Here is a 19998-nt window from a genome sequence, read left to right on the forward strand (position 1 = left end):
AGTGAATGTATGTAGCTTTGGTTCAATAGTTTTTGTTCATACTTTTGTTCGTAAACTCCCACAGTGTGCAGGCGTATGATTCGTAAATGGAGCATTTACCACCTATAAAATCCCCTTCATATCCGAGAACGTGATCTTCCTTCAGCGACTTCTCGTCGACTATGCTTCCACAATAGCAACTCTACGATTCTTATATATTCCATTGCGGATTGTTGTACCATAGTTCACAAGACTTAATATGATTACATCATGTTTAACTTCCTCCGTGGAAAATTTGGTCTCATCTTTCTCCATGATTAAGAGAAAGAAACTTAATAGGAAGGGGATAAAGGGTGAGAAAAACTGAAGAGCGATGGGAAATAAGATTGAAGTTTCATAAGAAAAGAAACCCTAAAAACGTATTTATGACTCGTTTCACCCAGGACTCGAATCGGTCAATGTCAGTCTACGAGTCTTGACTGATGTCCAACGACATCTTGTGTGTTCTAGAACAACGTTAATTTTACAATATCGGTGGTATATATATTTCCATGTTCGTGAAATTTACTCTCACAATCACGCCCGGGGAGGAGTCAGAATTTTGAAAGAGAGGGTGCAAAAAAATTACGCGGACATATAAAAGCATTAGCAAAAAAAGTCATATCAACTAAATTACAATATCCAAGGTGCAACCTCAACCAGTAAAAGGTCTTGGATGAGGATATATATTTCATTTTGGTTTACAAATACAAATTTCAAAGATTTTTTCTGCTTATAGATAGTGTCGCTGGATAACTTACTACAACATACTTTAAAGTTATTTTCCAAGTGGCTAATTGTAATTAATTTAGCGTGTTTTACATCTTAGCCTTCACATCAACACTAAATATTTACCTTAACTCAAGTCAACATAAGTTAATAATGAATGGTAGAGCCGCTGAAGATGAAATAGGCTCTAGTGTACTCTGCAACTCGGATACAAACAAAATGGTCAATAGAGTATCATGCCACACATGACTAGGGAAAAAAAAGAAACACACTATAGGTTCTTACCAAAGACACAAAAATATTATCAACATACTTCGCATTTTGTCATCCGCAAAATGTATGATCATTCCATCATATGAAACTTCTGAATTTGACTAGGAGTTCCAACCTATGACCGAAAAACATACTAATAAAGTCTGCAGTCATGAAAAGTGAAATAAGTGACTTAGGGAAGAAAGAGACAAGATCTAATGACAGTTGGGTCGATGTTCACAACCAGAAATCATAGCTAAAAAAAAAAAAAAATCTTTGAGTCGTCTCGTCCAGCATCTATTGGAGTGCTTTACCAATATAACCACAATACAAAACAGTTAGTAATTAGATTTTGTACTTATACCAAAACACTAAAATTTAACAGAAACATTGATCTTTTTCAATTTAGAGTATGAAAAGCTTTGAAATCAAATTGAACCACATTTATTTGATTAAACACTAGTAAGAAATCATAAATGTACAATCTCTTAATTTTCTGATTTATACAAAATCCCCAAAAACTTAACATGATTTAGATCAAATCTCCAAAATCAAATTGGGAGAAGAATATACTTGTACTGATGATGTAATTTACTAGACTCAAACGATGAAGAAGATAATCAAATTATTAGTGAATATGTAAATGGTAGAAACAAGAAAACATGGTGAAAAGACGAGGGTACCCAAATACACAACAATCTTTAATTATCCACTTATAAGTCCTCTTACCGAAAGTTATTGTCTATAGACAAAGTCGAGACAATACTACAAATCGGTATTCACATTTTGTGTGATTGTTCATGGATACGAGATCGATACAATACATCACCCAAAGTGTGATTACTTGATAATAGGTTCGTACTTAACCAAACTTTATAGGATCACTATCAAGTTAAGCAGAGTTAATGTTTGTGTATTTTACTTCTAATTATAATAAAAAATTATAATTGCGGAAATAGAAAAGTAAAAGACACAACAAGATTTTATTAAACACATATTGTTAGATCTTTTCGTGTTTGCCTACTCTGGTATCAATTGAAAAGACGAGGGTACCCAAATACACCACAATCTTTAATTTATCCACCTATAAGTCCTCTTACCGAAAGTGATTGTCTATGGACAAAGTCGAGACGATACTACAAATCGGCATTCACACTTTGTGTGATTGTTTATGGATACGAGATGGAGACAATACAACAATCAAAGTGTGATTACTTGATATTAGGTTTGGACTTAACCAAACTCTATAGGATCACTATCAAGTAAAGCGGAGTTGACGTTTGTATAATTTACTTTAAATTATAATAACAACAATTATAATTGCAGAAAGGAAAAGTAAATGACACAACAAGATTTTGTTAATCAGGAAACCCTAAATGCAGAAAACCCCCAGGACCTAGTCCAGAATTGAATACTCTCAGAATTAAGTCGTATACAAAATCTAAACCAACTTCGTATAATCGAGACCAAGCAACTAACCCTTATTCACTTAGTTTCTTCAGTATCCCTGCTCTTCCGATTTCGATAAGTGCACGCTTTGGAACAATTCCTTTGGATCGTATTTCAAACAATGGTGGTTTCTGATATTTAGTAGTGAATGGCCGAGATTGAGATTGTTTAAAAATTTCGTAAATGATTAACATTGTTGGGTTTGTTATACCATTCGAAATTAATTGCAGTGAAGGAGATGTAAGAAAAGGGTTAAAAATCAACAACCAAGGGATTTTTCACCAATAGAAAGACCCCCGGAAGTTGTTCGAAAAAAATTCGGAGCAAAAAGAAAAATGGTAAATGTTATTATTGTCTCTTTACTTATTTCAGTAGTGTAATGCTTAAATGGAAACAAGTTTTCTGATGTGTGCAAAATGTGTTGTTGAGTTTACATTAAGATCTCTTTATTGAGTATGATGCTACCATCCATAAATTTCTATTGCATACATGATATGTGTTAGACTATCAATCATATCTAGTTTCGTATTAATGGCTAGTAAATGAGAGTTCAAGAAATGAATACAGATGAGAGTTACTACCTTACGTGTAGTCTATGTCACTCTTCAAATTTGGGAAATAACTGAAGTTGATGAATTTTCTATAGTTAAACGAATTTACGTGTGCAAGTTGGCTTCAACATTATCCTCTCTTAGGTGAGTGCCACCTAATATACGTACTAAACTATTATAGAGTCGCTAATTAATTAGCTATGCACATTGGAGGTATATTAACCAGTGTCGGGGTGTTAGTGATTTTATTAGTTAGAAAGAAATCTATTTGTCTACAGAATGTTGCTATTTAGCCTGAGTTTAGAATTGTACACTTAAATTAATATGTGAGCTTGGTTGTGCCTAGTTGCTTGACACAAAACCAAATCCTACTTACGCTCCTAGTCATTCCTATCTATGAGCAAGTCTTCTGGCTATACAATTATTTATGAAGTTGCTTTTCTTTAGTACTTCATCGTGGTCATTTTTCTGCTTGCTTACTCTTAGTTCAATGACACATAAACCACTAGAAAATATTATCACTTGGTTATTATTTACCATTTTATTGTGCTTTTAAATGCTATCAAGTTCAGGTTTCGGTATATACCTGTTTTACCGGTTTCCTTGGAACTTGTTGTGTTTGCTTTTTGCTAGCCTATTTAGACGTAAATTATAGGATTTTCTCAAAGTTATTTTGTTGGATCTATGGAATGAGGAAGTGAAAATTTTACTTCTATAATAAAATAATGGCTTCTTACTTTCTTTTTAATTTATTTATGTACTCCATTACTATGTGCACTTGGACTGTATATGTTATACCCAATTATGTGTTGATGCCGATTAACCATGCCCATCTGTTATGTACCTTAGTGTATTGGCCTACTCTCAGCAGTGCTCTAATCGTAATTTATTATGTGAACTATAAGTGGAATACATTTACTTGATATTTATTAACAGATAATTGTTATTATTGAGGATAGTTCATATTATCTAAATAAAAATGACGAATTATGGTCGTGCTTGATCCCTTTCGAGTTACGGAGAAGAATATGTAGGTAGCCGCTTTACGGTTCAGCACAACTATGCAAGTTTGTCGACTTGAAATGGCTTACTGAATTTTTCTTTCAGGTAGGGTGGCGAGGGTGATTAGAAAAAGATTGAGGATGCTTGCAAGTTTGGATAGAATGATATTGTTGTTGTTATGGATAATGTAGCTTTTGCTAGATCCTATAATGTTGATCATCAGTCGAGACTTCTTCTTGAAGCAGCTTCTTTAATGCGGCAGAAACAAGGTATGGTTACTGTCTTGATCAAGAAATCTAATCATTGTCTTATTATCTTACTTTTTGTTTGATCTTCTCCTTATATCTCTACCTTATATTAATTGATTGTCATAACTTTGTAAATCTAATAAATGTCTTATTATCTGGCAGTCAACATCATATGAATAGAAAATTTCAATTGCACAGCTTGAATTTTAACTACATCTAAACTATGCAGGAGAGCTAAATTAGTTAGCTATTGAACTACAAGCGATCAACCAGTTCACTATGTAACAAGAAGAATCCAAGGAGAGTTGCAATTTAACTACATTTATAAGTCTCATAGTACTAAGTTAAGTTTTCCTCTTCTTTTCGACTTGGACTTAATTTTTATTACATTGTCATTTTATTTGTGGTACTTGAAATTGGTTGATTGCAGAGGAGCAACTTCCATTTTTTGAGGTGTGATAACATAGGACCTACCTTGTCATATATAGTATTCGACCGATTTCTTCCGGTTCCAGCAAATCTTTGGAGCATATGCATAATATTTCAGGAGGTTATCTCCTCATCTGAGAGATAATGTATATGCTACAACGGTTTACTGGAATTTAACTATGTCAAAGATAAAGCAAGTGATGTGAAGGAGATTGAAAGGCGTGGAATTAAACCAAGTGATGGAGCAAAATTAGTAAGTTATTGACCTCAATATGTGCATATTTTATAACATAAAAATCGTAATTGAACTCCACTATCATGTTATCATTTCATAACACAGAAATTTATAAGTGGCGTAACACTTGTTTTAATCGAAATGTTTATGTTGTCAGATGCCTTGATAAATTGCAAAGCAAGGCTACTCTAGATATTATTTTTTTTGTTATGTATGTCAGTAATGAAATATTGTAGTTAAATTTTATCCTGATTGTATGTTGAATATGATTTATTAGATTGAATCACAAGAATTGTCGAATCAGGGGGAAGACTCTCTTTTTTCTTCTGTTGCAAAAATTGAGCAATAATTGAATGTTGTTGCTAATTTTTTACGGCGAATTTTTGAGGTCAGTCTTCATTGACTTAGTCAAGAATTCGCAACTAATAATAAAAAAATTGCAACTGCTGATAGGCTATTGCTAAAGTTTCGCGGAACTGTTGCGAAAACAGTTGCTACTCGAAATTTGCAATAGCAACATTTCTGTTGCGAAAATTCACGTCCCCCCTATCGCAACAGCTGAGTGCAGTTGCGACACCGATTTGCAACAGCTGAAGCCCGTTGCTAAAGTCCATTTTTGGTGTAGTTCTAGTACATAATCAAGCGACTCTTAGATGATTTTTGATTCACTAAAATATGACAACCAAACTTGACATACCAACGCTTGGTGGGTTCACCGAGCTATGCTCTAACAGGTACATCACTTTAGAATTTCATGAATGCATGGTGTACAATCGCACGAGAAGGCTCAACTCATCATAACATCCCACCTCTTCCTATTTTTGAATCACTGTGGTCTCTTGTTGGTACAATTTACTCTATTTGTTTCCATTTCTCATCCATCGATAAGCTTTTCGTAGAAACGTCTATTCCACCTCCATTTGAAGAGAGAATCTTTTATTTTACACCAAAAAACATCGCAAGACTTAAAGAGAAAATGGCAAATTTATCAAAAAGTAATGATATAACTCAAAATATTTCGTCCATACATGTTGTTTTGGCTCATGTCTGGTTGATGGTAACACATGCCATGCGGTTAAACCCAAATAAAACTACAACATGTAAGTTTGTAATCGGGAGAAGAGCTAGGTTGTATACACAATTACCCGATGTTTACTTTGGGAGTGCATTCATTTCTGGGGTTGCAACTACAAAAGTCGGGGACTTACTGGGGATAGGAGTGGGGTGCTTTGCTGTTGAGGCAAGTGACTATGTCCGACAATTCAAAGTTACCGGAAGTCATGGATCGAGAAACCTGTTTTGCACTCGATAGATGACTTGGATTTGTTATCGTTTAGTAATTTGAGGGTTAGATCATCACCTAGGTTCTATGTATTTGGCAATGATTTTTGATGGGGAAGACTGGTGGCGCCCCGCTCTGGGGTCAACAACAAATACGAGGGAAATATTTGTACAGAACCAGGCCCCGTGAAGCAGACTATACGTATTGATATTTTTCTTTCGTTCGGAATATTAAACCTGGCGTTTTTAGGGGCCACTCAAAAGGATTTAGGGGCCATCAATTTATACCCAGCCAAAGACTCTAGTTAAGATGTACCCTATATGATATTGAAGTTACATAAATGCCCTTCTGGTAAAACTGTATAAAAACCAAATCAAAAACAATTCTACTCATTTCAACTCTTCTTCTTCCAGTTTCATATTATCTTCCGATTGTGGAAGAAAAAAAAAATTCCTCGTTCAACCGAAACATCACTGCGAATCGTAAAATCAAAACATCGTCGATTCGATTATAAAACAATGGATAAGAGAAATGAAACCCACAGACCTAGAACCAAAAATGTTGCTCGGGGTATCGATCCAAACATTGGAATTTTAGCAAGAAATAAAGAAATTCTTGCTGCAAATGAAGAAGAACGCGAAGAACGCGAAGAACAAGTACCCGGCAATGTAGTCGGTGGTGGCGATTCCGAGACTCAAACACTTCGTCAACTTCAAATGGCCCCAATTAGGTAAGAATCTATCATTTTTGGGGTTTATTTCGCTTTAATTCGTCGAATCGAGAAATTTTTTTTTTAGGGTTTTCGGTTATTTATCCAGATTCGGACGATATGCATGCTCATTTACTTCCGAATGTAGTCGTGTTCTTCATTTTTCAAGAACATCGACAGTATTCGGGAGAAAGATTTGATGATTATCTGCCGAATATTGGTGGCCATATCTTCCTGGATACAAACTGCTAATAATCGGTAGTTTAATGAATTTTTTGGCTACCAAATATATTTAAGTAGACACAAAGTATTCGGAAGAACACTCACTACCGAATGTATATATTGAAAAAATCTCAAAATTTATGATATAGGAAAAATCCCATTTTGGGGCCAGTATTTATTCGGAAGACAATATAATGTTTTATACCTCCGATTGTGTAGGATAAAATTTTAGAGTTTCTGAACTCCAGTTGATGAATATTCGGTTGTAAACATGTTTAGTTATATTCCGATTGTTTTTCATTCGAAAAAAATATGTGTCTTCTTACTTCCGAATTTGTACATTCGGGTTATAGAGGTGCACTTTTTCTTCCGATTGTGTAGGATGAAAAATTTACAGCTTCTGAACTCCAATTGATGTATATTCTGTTGCAAATATGTTTAGTTATCTTCCGATTGTTTTGTATTCGGGAACAATATGTGTCTTCTTACGTCTGAATGTGCACATTCGGGTTATATTTCCATACTTTGTCTTCCGATTGTATAGTTTGTAAATATTGTTCCTTTCTTTGTTGTTTAGACAAAGTCGAAAAGGGAGGAAGAAAGTGACAGCTAGTGCTAGGAGGGAAAGGAGTGCCAAAGATAATTCAGGTGCTCAACAAAGCGAACAAGAACAAAGCAGTCAACAAGGAGTGCAACCAACTGTTGAACAACAAGGCAGTGAACAAGGGGTGCGACCAAGTGTTGAACAAGCCGCTCAACAAAGTGCAGGACCAAGTGTTGAACCAGTTGATCCAGTGGCAAGAGTAGAAGAAGAAGGACAACCAAGTGGTACCCAAAAAGCCAAAAAAGGAAAAGATGTTGTAAGGAAGGATATTGCTAAGAAAGCATCACATCTTGTCCCTCAGCACTTGAAGAAGAAGGGTATTCCAGCAGGCACAATCCTTGGACTACCAGCGGATGGAGGAAAATTGCTATTTGGATACAAAGACTCATGGGCCAGAGAAATATATGAAACCGAGGTAATAAAATTACTATTTTTTATTAATGTATTGTCTATGTGTTATATCGTAATACTTGTATTAATAGGATCATCAAGATGCGGTCCGTCTACTCAAACCTACCGCCGCACCAACAAAAATGCTTGCGTGGCCTTTATCCGGTGAATGTGAAAGGTTCAAGACAATTGTTGCCAACTCGGGGTTAGCTAATGCCGCCGAGAATTCATTGTTGGAACATGATCGTGTGGCCATATCGGCGTTCGTGGAGAGAATGTATCCTGAGACCGATACTTTCCATATGCCGTTTGGGGAGATGACGATCACCCCGGATGATGTTGTGCAGATTCTTAACCTTCCCGACCAAGGCACAGCTGTGAAGTTTAACTACACAAAGCAGTTAAGTTGGGCACAACTTTATTCTCTAACTAACAAGTGCTTAGGTTGGGATGAAGAGACAACAACAGCAGAGTTTAGGAGGCATGCAAGTTACAGAACAAGACAGATCAACATTAGCTTTGATGAATATGTTTCGAGGCACCTTGGAGAAGGAAAAGAATGGAACGTTAACTGATGAGCAAGTGAACCACGCTGCCACCGCATATCTCCTTTGTGTATTGGGATGTGTCATATTCCCCAATACTTCTGGCAACCGGATCGACGCCAACCTTATACAACTTTTGGATCCTCTCCATGAAGTCGGTGACTATTCTTGGGGCACGGCATGCCTAGCATTCTTGATGGAAGAGTTGAGAAAGGCTTCGAGGCTAGGAACCTGCCAAGTTGCCGGGAATGTGGCTCTATTGCAGGTTTTTTCTTTAACTCTATAACTCACTCTATAGTTATTCAGTAGACAATACATATGATGCATATCCATAACTCCAAATGACGCATATTCGGTAGGAAATTATCCATCTTTTCCCGAATGTTGGTTATTCTTGGTGGTTAAGTACTTACTTTGTTTTCCGATTATATACAATCGGAAATATTCTTTTGATATTAGAACCGAATATACAGGCCAGAAAAGCTATAGGTTACTGAACTCCAAATGACGCATATTCGGTAGGAATTGATCCATCTTATTTTCCGAATGTTGGTTATTCGGTGGCTAGGTACTTAATTGTTTTCCCGATTATATACAATCGGAAATATTCTTTTGATATTAGAACCGAATATACAGGCCAGAAAAGCTATAGGTTACTGAACTCCAAACGCATATTCGGTAGGAATTGATCCATCTTATTTTCCGAATGTTGGTTATTCGGTGGCTAGGTACTTATTGTTTTCCCGATTATATACAATCGGAAATATTCTTTTGATATTAGAACCGAATATACAGGCCAGAAAAGCTATAGGTTACTGAACTCCAAATGACGCATATTCGGTAGGAAATGATCCATATATTTTCGAATGTTGTGTATTCGGTGGATAGCTACTCAGTTTTGTTTCCGATTATATAATCGGAAATTATGTTTGGAAATTACTACCGAATATACACAATCTATTTACTAAAACTTGGTTTCTTATGTATATAGGCATGGATCTATGACCACTTCCCTATCCTGAAGTTGGCCGGAGAGAACCCGGGGTGGTGCAAAGGTACTCCTAGAGGAACAAAGTATATATTTGAAGACAACCGTTCTAGGACAAAGAGCAGCAGTTGATTCGCATGAGGGAGATTTTGGACCAATTGAAGGCCTCAGACGTATGCTTTGATCCATACAAGGAAGATCGAGTCAGTGGGCATATAAATGTTCGGTCGGACTTGTCCCTTTATTTTGGACCATTGTGGCACCCCACAGGATATGTGATGTATAACCCCTCTAGGGTGATGCGACAACACGGGTATATACAACATCAACCTCTGGAGAAAATGGGGGATTACTACAAATTGGAGTTGGAGTTGTGTTCTTCTAGTGGTGACAATCTCACGATTGTTCACACAGGCCCACCTACTGTTCTTGATAACTGGGATAAGAGGAATGACTTCATTATCGACACTGGTAGACGAACCATCCGAGGTGATGAAAATTCTCCAGACTATATGAGTTGGTATAACAAGGTATCACATCCTTTGGTTATCCGTGAAATCAAATCCAACACTACTGCGGCGGGTTCAAGTTATAATTGTATCATCAAAGACAAACCAGCTGGTTATGATAGACTGGTGTGTGTTCTTATATTTTTGTTCATTTTATATTATTCCTATAAATCTTAGGTAATTACCGTTTGATGTTATGTCATTACGTATAAAAAACAGGTGAATAGGTTCAAGCGTGTTTCCAAAATGTTAACTGCATGCTTGAAGAGCGGAGATCCCATGCCAGCTGAGAAGATCAAAGAGGCTAGAGATCTAGTTGATAATATGGATAACGAAGATTATGCTGCCCAGTTTGGGGAGAAAGTCACGAAGAGGCATCAGCCCAAGGTGGCAGTATCAAAGACGGGTAAAAGAACTCGAGCTTCATCGAGCGCTGAAGCTGCTCCAACTGAAGCTGCTCCAACTGAAGGTGCTCAAACTGAAGGTGCTCAAACCCGTGGTCGTGCAGGACTGGGAGGTAGTCACGGTCGTAAAGTAAAGAAGAGCAGATAAATGACAATGATTTTTGTTGTACATTCGGAAATTTGTTTGGGTAACTAAGTTAGACAAGTTCAAATGACAATGATTTGTGTGGTATATTCGGAAGTTTTGGTAACTAATTTAACTTCCGATTATTTCAAAGACAAAATTTGAAAAGTATAAGTTTTTCCAAATTCTGATTTTTGGGCCATCGTACATTCGGAACTTTATAAAAACCTATCCTCCGAATATCACAAGTTCAAAACAAACCACGCCATGGCTCCAGGTGGTTCCAAGGGCCATATTGAAGGTTAGACATCCCATATTCGGAAGTTTTGGTAACTAATTTAACGTCCGATTATTTCAAAGACAAAATTTGAAAAGTATAAGTTTTTCCAAATTCTGATTTTTGGGCCATCGTACATTCGGAACTTTATAAAAAACCTATCCTCCGAATATCACAAGTTCAAAACAAACCACGCCATGGCTCCAGGTGGTTCCAAGGGCCATATTGAAGGTTAGACAATATTCGGAAGTTTTGGTAACTAATTTAACGTCCGATTATTTCAAAGACAAAATTTGAAAAGTATAAGTTTTTCCAAATTCTGATTTTTGGGCCATCGTACATTCGGAACTTTATAAAAAACCTATCCTCCGAATATCACAAGTTCAAAACAAACCACCATGGCTCCAGGTGGTTCCAAGGGCCCATATTGAAGGTTAGACATCCCATATTCGGAAGTTTTGGTAACTAATTTAACGTCCGATTATTTCAAAGACAAAATTTGAAAAGTATAAGTTTTTCCAAATTCTGATTTTTGGGCCATCGTACATTCGGAACTTTATAAAAAACCTATCCTCCGAATATCACAAGTTCAAAACAAACCACGCCATGGCTCCAGGTGGTTCCAAGGGCCATATTGAAGGTTAGACATCCCATATTCGGAAGTTTTGGTAACTAATTTAACTTCCGATTATTTCAAAGACAAAATTTGAAAAGTATAAGTTTTTCCAAATTCTGATTTTTGGGCCATCGTACATTCGGAACTTTATAAAAAACCTATCCTCCGAATATCACAAGTTCAAAACAAACCACGCCATGGCTCCAGGTGGTTCCAAGGGCCAATATTGAAGGTTAGACATCCCATATTCGGAAGTTTTGGTAACTAATTTAACTTCCGATTATTTCAAAGACAAAATTTGAAAAGTATAAGTTTTTCCAAATTCTGATTTTTGGGCCATCGTACATTCGGAACTTTATAAAAAACCTATCCTCCGAATATCACAAGTTCAAAACAAACCACGCCATGGCTCCAGGTGGTTCCAAGGGCCAATATTGAAGGTTAGACATCCCATATTCGGAAGTTTTGGTAACTAATTTAACTCCGATTATTTCAAAGACAAAATTTGAAAAGTATAAGTTTTTCCAAATTCTGATTTTTGGGCCATCGTACATTCGGAACTTTATAAAAAACCTATCCTCCGAATATCACAAGTTCAAAACAAACCACGCCATGGCTCCAGGTGGTTCCAAGGGCCATATTGAAGGTTAGACATCCCATATTCGGAAGTTTTGGTAACTAATTTAACGTCCGATTATTTCAAAGACAAAATTTGAAAAGTATAAGTTTTTCCAAATTCTGATTTTTGGGCCATCGTACATTCGGAACTTTATAAAAAACCTATCCTCCGAATATCACAAGTTCAAAACAAACCACGCCATGGCTCCAGGTGGTTCCAAGGGCCCATATTGAAGGTTAGACATCCCATATTCGGAAGTTTTGGTAACTAATTTAACGTCCGATTATTTCAAAGACAAAATTTGAAAAGTATAAGTTTTTCCAAATTCTGATTTTTGGGCCATCGTACATTCGGAACTTTACAAAAACATTATCCTCCGAATATTACAAGTTCAAAAAAAACTGTTTCCTGGAACCAAACAACACCATAATCGGAAAGAAAGTTGACTCATAAAATAACCGAATATTACAATCGGTAGGTTGTTTAACAAAATAATCTACCGATTTCGTATAATCGGCTAGTTTTTATATTAATAATACTCCGATTACATCCATTACATAAAGTTCAAACGGCCTTAACCTTACAATTTCGTCAAAAGCACCTAAATCCATACTCCTAATTGACCATAAAAGTATTAAAACATATCATAACTTCCAGTGACCATAGAAATTGTCCCTCTTGATTTTGTAGCATCCTTCATGTTCAAATCGTTTCCCGTAGAGGTCCACATACCGGCGATCCGCAAGATTTCTCTGAAATTACGAATGAGTAACAAGTTAGTACTAAATTTTGTTAATGTGAATTGGAGTTACAGAGATACTTACTCGTTTTTCATACGTCCACCAAGGAAAAGCGTTCCTAACAAACCGTTCCTCATCTTCAAGTTTGTCAATCTCCTTATCTAGCGCATTCTTTCTCATCTTAATGTCATTGGATGATCTTCGAATTCGATTACCATCTAAGGCCTCAAATACCATTAAGATACGGTTCCATATCTGCTCTTCGGATTCCTATTTGTGGAGCTTGTGAACAAGATCATGAGTAGTTACCACAACCCACGCTCTATAAATAGCACAATCTTCTTCTTCGGCAAAATCAATATCCATGTTTTTTGTTATGAAAATTAAAACTGAAGAGAGGAAAGAGTTTGGTGCAATTGGGGTGATAGATATGAGTTTCTTTATATAGGTTTAGGGTCCAACGGCTCTTTTTGTTTTTCCCAAAAACTCCAACGGCTAATTTGACGAAAGTTGAATGTGGAGAAACCAATAATCGGTAGGTATTGGATTTAGCATATCTACCGATTATGGTAGCTTTCAAAATTTGAATTTGCGGCAACTTATAATCGGTAGGTTTTGTAATATATTTAACTCCCGATTAACGTTGAATCCAAAACACGAACCAAGAAATACTGCACCTCGTATAATCGGACGTCTGGCAAATATTTTGGCCTCCGATTGCATTCGGAGGGTAACAATGTTATCATATCCTCCGAATATATAAGGGTAATTTCGCCATTACGAATTACGCGAGATAAGGGATGGCTACATTTTCCCTTTGGGTGACCTTTTTTGTTTTATTATTGGCCCCTAAATCCTTTTGAGTGGCCCCTAAAAACGCCAGGATATTAAAGGCCATTGTGAATGATGTTGAGTTCATGGAGTTTGCAACTATTCGGAAGGAGGTAAGTTCTTGTGATGGGTATGATAAACGCCACAAATATAAAATATAAATACAGTAGGGAGTATGTAGGATCTTAAGATCATTGGTAATCATTTTTTTGGTCGATTTTTAATAATCTGTTAAATATATGGAAGTCCCCATTTAGTAATACCCAGAGTAACCAATACAGTCTAAATCTAAATTAATGTGCCAGAACTCGTATTATTATAAATATCTAAAATGAGTTGAGCACCAAAATACAAATCAAACGGCATCAGGATTTCCATCCTTTTTCGGATCATTAACAGCAATAAGAATACCATGAAGAACATGTTGATGGTGATCATTTGCATTAAGACCTAATCTACCTATCTTCCATGAGGTTTGAAAGTTGAGAAACATCTCCACCCGGTAGACTCACAATTCATGTCCTCTCTCCCTCAAGAAACTCATATTTGTTCCCCATCAATGGTGGTAAAGTTATCAAACAATACCACATTTGGGATTAACTGCACCATCGCACGCACAAAATATAATTAGAAACATTCTTAGTTACTAGAATTCATGAGCAAGAAGAAGGCACTACCCTGAATTCAAGTTTTTTTTTAAAAGTCTCACATCAAGGATATAAAACAAAAATTTAGATGGATAGAGAAGAACCTCATGGGAGACCCTTGGATGCACAAAGTAGTAGAGAATATTTATCTTAATTTCTCATTAACACAGATATTGTGTATGTTGGTTAAACACTCTATTACAGTTTGTATTTGCTTCTTTGTCAGTCTGAGTATACTGTATTCATTGGCCATATCTGTTGTGTATTGAAAAACTTGTCATGTGTTGTAACTTTTTTTTTGTCTGTATAAAAGCATGACTTGGACAAAAAAAAAAAAATCGAATAGATTAGCTCATTCCTAGCATGACTCGGAAAAGTTTTGAGTAGACTCAATCTCTAATTTTGAATCGATAACGAGCGGAGTATATTAGCTCATTCCTAGCCAACCATAATAAACAAATCGAATAGATTTCTCATTCTTAGCGGAGTATCAAATTTATTACGACTAGGAATAAATCTAGAAGTGAAGTGAATTTTTCAGATCACTGTTTTGGACGGAAAATGGTAAACTACAACAAAACAGTGGATAAGGAGGGATTTACAACAACAACAAGAAGGAGATCGAGAATGGTTGAGCATACTCCGTGCTTAATTAGGGGTTACGAAGATAAAGTTAGGATAAGATCAGATATTCAGTCAAGACAAGGGAAATCAATCAAGGTGGAAAGGAAGATCATAGGTGGCTCCGTGGGAAGAAAAGGTTCCAGAGACATCCTTCATCTTGCAATTTGGTCGGGTATTAAAAGACAATTCTGCTGGCTTAATTTCAAGGCTGGAACGTGGTTGTCTCATCTTCTAAAGAAAATGGCAAATGGTTGTATGCATAATGCAGTATGCATCCATATTTACGGATGCATATCAGGTTATGCATCTATTTTCTCGATGCATAATGCATTATGTAGCCATATTTTCGGACGCATAACAGGTTATGCAGGTTTTCTGGACTGCATAACAAGTTATGCAACAAATTTTGTAGATGCATAACAGGTTATGCATCAATTTTCACGAATGCATAACATGTTATGCAGACAGTTTCTCGACTGAATGACATGTTATGCAGTCATAACCACATCATCATCTTCTTTCATGTTTCATTAACTCCCACGCAAACCATTATCTTTCAGTTATTCGGGGGCTCTTGGTCAAAATCATGTATTTACACCATCATCTTCTTTCATGTATTTACACCATCATCTGCAATTAAACCTGCATAACAGGTTACGCAGGTTTTCTGGACTGCATAACAAGTTATGCAACAAATTTTGTAGATGCATAACAGGTTATGCATCATCCATTTTCACGAATGCATAACATGTTATGCAAACAGTTTCTCGACTGAATGACATGTTATGCAGTCATAACCACATCATCATCTTCTTTCATGTTTCATTAACTCCCACACAAACCATTATCTTTCAATATTTCGGGGGCTCTTGGTCAAAATCATGTATTTACACCATCATCTTCTTTCATGTATTTACACCATCATCTGCAATTAAACCTTTTTCACAACTCATCCAGTATTGCTTACTCCAACTCAATTCACGGCTGAGAGTTTCATAAAAATCTGAAATTCATTTCAAAATCTTCATTGAAAACAAGTTTTGATCATAAATCTATGATGACCAAACCGTGTTCTACAAACCCGTTTAGGGATTTTTGCTGCTACCATTAATAACAGTAGTGAATTTAAATTGTAACGAAGAGAATCGGTAGTAAGAGTGTTCGTCGTTAATTCGAAGAATAAGACGATTTGGTGTTTCTGTTGAGATCAATCGAATTTAGGCATGAATTTGTTCTCGAAATCAATCGCATCTCTCCCTTTTTCTGAGATCTAGGTATAGTGGAGAAGAAGAAGAAAAAAAGACGAAGAAGAAGAAAAAAAAAAAGAAGACAGAAACAGACTTTAAATATTTTGGGTTTGAGAATAATTTTCTTCCAGAATTTGGGTGCGCGCCTGTAGTTTTGGGAGCGTGGGTTTCACAGTAAAAACATCAGGGAGAATGGGTCTCCCAGTAGTTTTCACTAATTCGTTACCAAAGAGAATGAGGCAAGAAAACTTGTGACTGAGCCCAGTATTTCAGCAGTGAACGGGATTGGGCCTTCTTTTATGGGCCAGCAGCAAGATTTTATTTTAAGTGAATAAAATGAAGACAGTGGTTCCATTTCAGCACCACCCGGGTTTCCATGGACCACACATCTCTGAGAAGTCTAAAGAAGAAATTAAAGTCTAAACTATCCAAAGAAGCCTCTCTTACCTCTGAATCTCTAAATGGGTAGGTATCAAGCAAGAAAAATGGAAATAGAGAGATGGTAAAGGGGTCTGATACCACTATGGACAGTTGCGGCGAGAATGGAGATAACAAAGTGCATGAAGAAAATTTTGATGAGGGTGAAGATGCGGCGTCACAAACAAGTAATAGTAAGAAAAGAGCACGGCTTGATAATAATGACGTTATAGAGATGGAACAAGGTTTACAAGAGAAATTCAATGTGCTCTTCGGAAAAATCAAAGAGTCTGGCAGTTATTCAGGAATTGAATTCACAAAAAAGGAGATCAATTTTGTGTACATTATTTTCTCATGCAAATGCCTTTAGAGACGAGATTGTCCTGGGATATAGAGTTGGAATTTAATGGATCGCGATCTTGGTCTTTGTTCTCTTTGGGTTGCCATAGTTCTAAATGTTTAGTATAGTATCTTGGAATGTGAATGGTCTTGGAGACCCGGATAAACGCTTCAAGTTAAAGGGGCTTGTGAAACGATGGAAGCCTACTATTCTTATGATCCAAGAAACGAAGATCAAGGCTTGTACGGATGCTATTGTGCGTCAATGTTGGGGCACAACTCCATGTAAGTGGATTGCTTTAAACTCTTACGGAAGATCGGGCGGAATTTTGTTGATATGGAATTCCGATATGATTGAAGTTGATGATTTTTTTGAAGGTATTTTTACTATAAGTATATCTTGTCGTAGCTTGGAGGATAATTTTCGTTGGGTCCTTATTGGTGTTTATGGTCCTTGTCATGTGAATGAGAAAAAAACATTTCGTACGGAGCTAGATACTTTGCATGGATATTGGAATGGAAATATTTTGTGTTTCGGTGGAGCCTTCAACGAGATAAGATATATGGTGGAGAGAAGAGGTTGTCGTAGAGCATCAATTTCAATGAAATTATTCAATGACCCATGTAATGAACTTGATCTTGTAGAATTGCCTCTTTCCAATGGGAAGTTTACTTGGAGTAGGACACCTAATAAGAAGAGCAAGATTGATCGTTTTCTTTTCACTCCGGATTGGGAAGATCATTTTCCAAATATTATCTTCAAGCGCCTCGCAAGACCTTTTTCGGACCATTTTCCTATTGAGTTATGCTCATCGAATCCAGATTGGGGTACTTTCCCTTTTCGATTTCAGTTGGCTTGGCTCGAAGGTACTAACATAATCCCTTTAATGAAAGAATGGTAGGAATCTTTCTCTTTTGTAGGTACGGCGGGTGATTGTTTTGCAAAGAAATTAAATGCTTTGAAGGAGAAATTGAAGGTGTGGAATAAAGATGTCTTTGGGAGCATTGATAGGGTTATCGATGCAGCGCTTACCAAGGTGAAAGAGTTGGACGATCTAGATGATGGTAGGGGTCTTACCGAAGTTGAAGAGGACATGCTTGTGACGGCTAAAGTGGAGTTTGAGATGGCTCATCGTCGTCAATTCATAATGTTAAGAAAAAAGTCAAGAATTAGATATTTTAGGGATGGTGACCGCAACACTAAACATTTTCAGCGAGTAGTGAAGGGACATAGAGCCTTTAACAACATCAACAACCTTCGCATCAATGGTCGATGAACCGGTAACAAAGAAGAAATCAAGAAGGGTATTCGAGATCATTTTGAGTTAGCTTTTAAATAAGTTTTTAACAACCGTCCAAGAATCAAGAATATGTGCTTAAGACGTATTGATGAGAATGCAAGTGTGTGGATGGAGAGGGCTTTTAGTGAAGATGAGGTCAAGAATGCAATTAAAGATTTGGGAGTTAATCGTGCTCCGGGTCCGGATGGATATCCTATGAAGTTCTTTATTGTTTGTTGGGATTTTTTAAAAGAAAATTTGATGAAGGTTTTCGAAGAATTTCATGACCACAATGTTCTTCGTTCGTCTTTGAAAAATAACTTTATTGCGCTTGAACCTAAGAAAGCGGGTGTAGAAGAAGTAAAAGATTTTCGGCCTATTAGCCTTATTGGGAGTGTCTACAAAATCATCTCAAAGGTATTAGCGGAGTGTTTAAAGACTTCGCCAAAAATTACCGGGGTTGGTTTGCAAGCTCGATTTTGGAAAGGCATTTGATAATGTGAATTGGAAATTTCTAAATGAGGTCTTATTCAAAATGGGGTTTGGTGGTACTTGGAGAGCTTGGATTAGGAATTGTTTAACTTACTCAAATTTCTCGGTTCTTGTTAATGGATCGTCTTATGGTTACTTTGGTAGTGGGAAGGGACTACGCCAAGGAGATCCACTTTCTCCTTTTGTTTTTACTATTGTTGGTGAAGTCCTAAGTTGTATGTTGAGCAAAGCACAAGAAGTTGATCAAATTTCGGGTTTCTCGGTGAAGGAGGGGGGAACAAAAATAAATCACTTACAATTTGTCGATGAAACTATTGTTTTTCTTGATGCTAAAAGAGAACAAGTTGATGCCCTTCGTTACCTACTTTTTTGTTTCGAGCTAACTTCGGGATTGAAGATAAATTTTTCTAAAAGTATCTTATTTGGGGTTGGGTTCGAAAAGGGAATTGAAAATTTTGCTAACATGTTAGGATGCAAGTTTGCTAGTTTTTCTAGTATCTATCTTGGTCTTCCTTTGGGAGACAAAGTGGAAGGAATACAAAAATGGGAAAAGATGCTTGAAACTTGTGCGAAAAGAGTTGCTATTTGGAATGGGAAAACAATAACAAGAGGAGGTAAGCTAACTCTCATCAAAAGTGTTTTGGCTAGTCTTCACATTTATTATCTCTCCATTTTTCTTGCTCCATGTTCCATTACTAAGAAAATTGATAAAGTGGTGAGAGATTTCTTATGGGATGATGCTCCCAATAAGAAAAGAATTCATAATATTCGTTGGAAAATTGCTAGAAAACCAAAGGAAAAAGGTGGTCTTGGTATTCGGAGAACTAAGCAAGTGAACTCGGCATTGCTAAAGAAATGGTGGCGGCGTTTTGGTTTGGAGAAAGATGCATTGTGGAGGAAGATTGTTGTTGAGAAATTTGGCGAAACCTTTACCGGTTGGGAAACTCTCAAGCCCAAAAGACCAAAAGGTGGTAGCTTGTGGTTTAATATCTACAAAGAACTTGAAGATTTCAACAAAAGTATTAGATTCAAGATTGGCGCGGGCAAGGAAACTATATTTTGGGAAGATGCTTGGATTGGTGAAGGAAGATTATGTGATATGTTTCCATTGGCATACGAAGCTTCAAGGACCAAGGAGTTTGTGATGGCTAGTATGTATGAAGTCGATGAAGATGGTAT

The 19998-nt window shown here is 36.6% G+C and overlaps 1 protein-coding gene across 1 annotated transcript; it reads left to right on the top strand.

Moving 5' to 3' along the window:
- Positions 1-16790: 16790 nt before the first annotated feature.
- Positions 16791-18324, top strand: LOC113352097. The gene is made up of 4 exons (XM_026595967.1): positions 16791-17047; positions 17172-17332; positions 17426-17875; positions 17969-18324. The coding sequence occupies exons 1-4, from the start codon at positions 16791-16793 to the stop codon at positions 18322-18324; spliced, it is 1224 nt and encodes a 407-aa protein (XP_026451752.1).
- Positions 18325-19998: the final 1674 nt, after the last annotated feature.

This window comes from Papaver somniferum, chromosome 2, assembly GCF_003573695.1.
Source record: "Papaver somniferum cultivar HN1 chromosome 2, ASM357369v1, whole genome shotgun sequence".
Lineage (NCBI taxonomy): Eukaryota > Viridiplantae > Streptophyta > Magnoliopsida > Ranunculales > Papaveraceae > Papaver > Papaver somniferum.